Source organism: Corvus brachyrhynchos, unplaced genomic scaffold (genome assembly GCF_000691975.1).
Source record: "Corvus brachyrhynchos isolate BGI_N302 unplaced genomic scaffold, ASM69197v1 scaffold1561, whole genome shotgun sequence".
Lineage (NCBI taxonomy): Eukaryota > Metazoa > Chordata > Aves > Passeriformes > Corvidae > Corvus > Corvus brachyrhynchos.
This window is the reverse complement of record NW_008236273.1, coordinates 25281-27056: the sequence shown is the minus strand read 5'-3', so window position 1 is coordinate 27056 and position 1776 is coordinate 25281. Positions and strand designations below refer to the sequence as shown.

Sequence of the window (1776 nt, the reverse complement as noted above, 5' to 3'; positions counted from 1 at the left end):
CTCTCAGGTGAGGTCAGGTGGGTGCTCAGGGGGGGCACAGGTGGGCTCAGGTGGGTGCTCAGGTGATCACAGGTGGGCTCAGGTGGGTGCTCAGCTGGGCTTGGGGGTCACAGGTGGGTGCTCAGGTGGGCACTTGGGTGCTCAGGTGGGTGCTCAGGTGCTCACAGGTGGGCACTCAGGTGAGTTCAGGTGGGCACTCAGGTGATCACAGGTGGGCTCAGGTGGGTGCTCAGCTGGGCTCAGGGGGGTCACAGGTGGGTGCTCACAGATGGGCACTCAGGTGAGTTCAGGTGGGTGCTCAGGTGGGTGCTCAGGTGCTCACAGATGGGCACTCAGGTGAGTTCAGGTGGGCACTCAGGTTTGAGATCAGGTTTGAGCTCAGGTGATCACAGGTGAGCTCAGGTGTGCGCTCAGATGTGCTCAGGTGATCACAGGTGAGCTCAGGTGTGCGCTCAGATGTGCTCAGGTGATCACAGGTGAGCTCAGGTGTGAGCTCAGATGTGCACTGAGGTGAGTTCAGGTGTGAGCTTAGGAGAACTCAGGTGTGATCACAGGTGAGCTCAGGGGGGATCACAGGTGCACTCAGGTGTGAGTTCAGGTGTGCGCTCAGATGTGCACTGAGGTGAGTTTAGGTGTGCACTCAGGTGAGTTCAGGTGTGCACTCAGGTATGCAGTCAGGTGAGTTCAGGTGTGAGCTTAGGAGAACTCAGGTGTGATCACAGGTGAACTCGGGGATCACAGGTGGGCACTCAGGTGAGTTCAGGTGGGCGCTCAGGTGGTCACAGGTGTGAGTTTAGGAGAACTCAGGTGTGATCACAGGTGAGCTCAGGGGGGATCACAGGTGTGCACTCAGGTGAGTTCAGGTGTGATCACAGGTGAGCTCAGGTGTGATCTCAGGTTCTCTCAGATGCACTCAGGTGTGCCCAGGTGTGCCAGCAGCTGAGCTCAGGTGTGCTCAGATGTGAGCTCAGGTGTGCTCCCAGGTTGTTCAGGTGAGCTCAGGTGTGATCTCAGGTGATCTCAGGTTGCTCAGATGTGCTCTCAGGAGCTCCCAGGTTGTTCAGGTGTGCTCTCAGGAGCTCTCAGGAGCTCTCAGGAGCTCCCAGGTTGTTCAGGTGTGCTCTCAGGAGCTCTCAGGAGTTCTCAGGAGCTCCCAGGTTGTTCAGGTGTGCTCTCAGGAGCTCCCAGGTTGTTCAGGTGTGCTCTCAGGTGTGCTCTCAGGAGCTCTCAGGTGTGCTCTCAGGAGCTCCCAGGTTGTTCAGGTGTGCTCCCAGGAGCTCCCAGGTTGTTCAGGTGTGCTCTCAGGTGTGCTCTCAGGAGCTCTCAGGTGTGCTCTCAGGAGCTCCCAGGTTGTTCTGATGTGCTCTCAGGAGCTCCCAGGTTGTTCAGGTGTGCTCTCAGGAGCTCCCAGGTTGTTCAGGTGTGCTCTCAGGTGTGCTCTCAGGAGCTCTCAGGAGCTCTCAGGAGCTCCCAGGTTGTTCAGGTGTGCTCTCAGGTGTGCTCTCAGGAGCTCCCAGGTGCGCTCAGGTGTGTGCCCAGGAGCCCTGAGGTTCAGGTGTCCCCGCAGGGCGTTCGAGGACGAGAAGAAGGCGCGCATGGGGGTGGTGGAGTGCGCCAAGCACGAGCTGCTGCAGCCCTTCAACGTCCTGTACGAGAAGGAAGGTGAGCCTGGGGCACACCTGGGGGGACAGGGGAGGCACAGGTGGGGACAGGGGAGACCTGAGGGGACAGGGGAGGGGCAGGGGAGACTTGAGGGGACACAGGGGTGACAGGGGA

General features: G+C 59.5%; 1 protein-coding gene and 1 long non-coding RNA gene across 2 annotated transcripts in view; both read left to right on the top strand.

The window, feature by feature from the left end:
- Positions 1-1776, top strand: part of PA2G4 (proliferation-associated 2G4) — a 22269-nt gene that overhangs the window by 12396 nt on the left and 8097 nt on the right. The window contains exon 9 of the mRNA XM_008643519.2: positions 1568-1662. Coding sequence (XP_008641741.1) covers positions 1568-1662 — 95 coding nt within the window. The remainder of the gene's footprint in view (positions 1-1567; positions 1663-1776) is intronic.
- LOC108449814 lies at positions 388-1560 on the top strand. The gene is made up of 3 exons (XR_001866113.1): positions 388-434; positions 633-1327; positions 1402-1560. It is a non-coding gene; the product is annotated as an uncharacterized LOC108449814 (long non-coding RNA).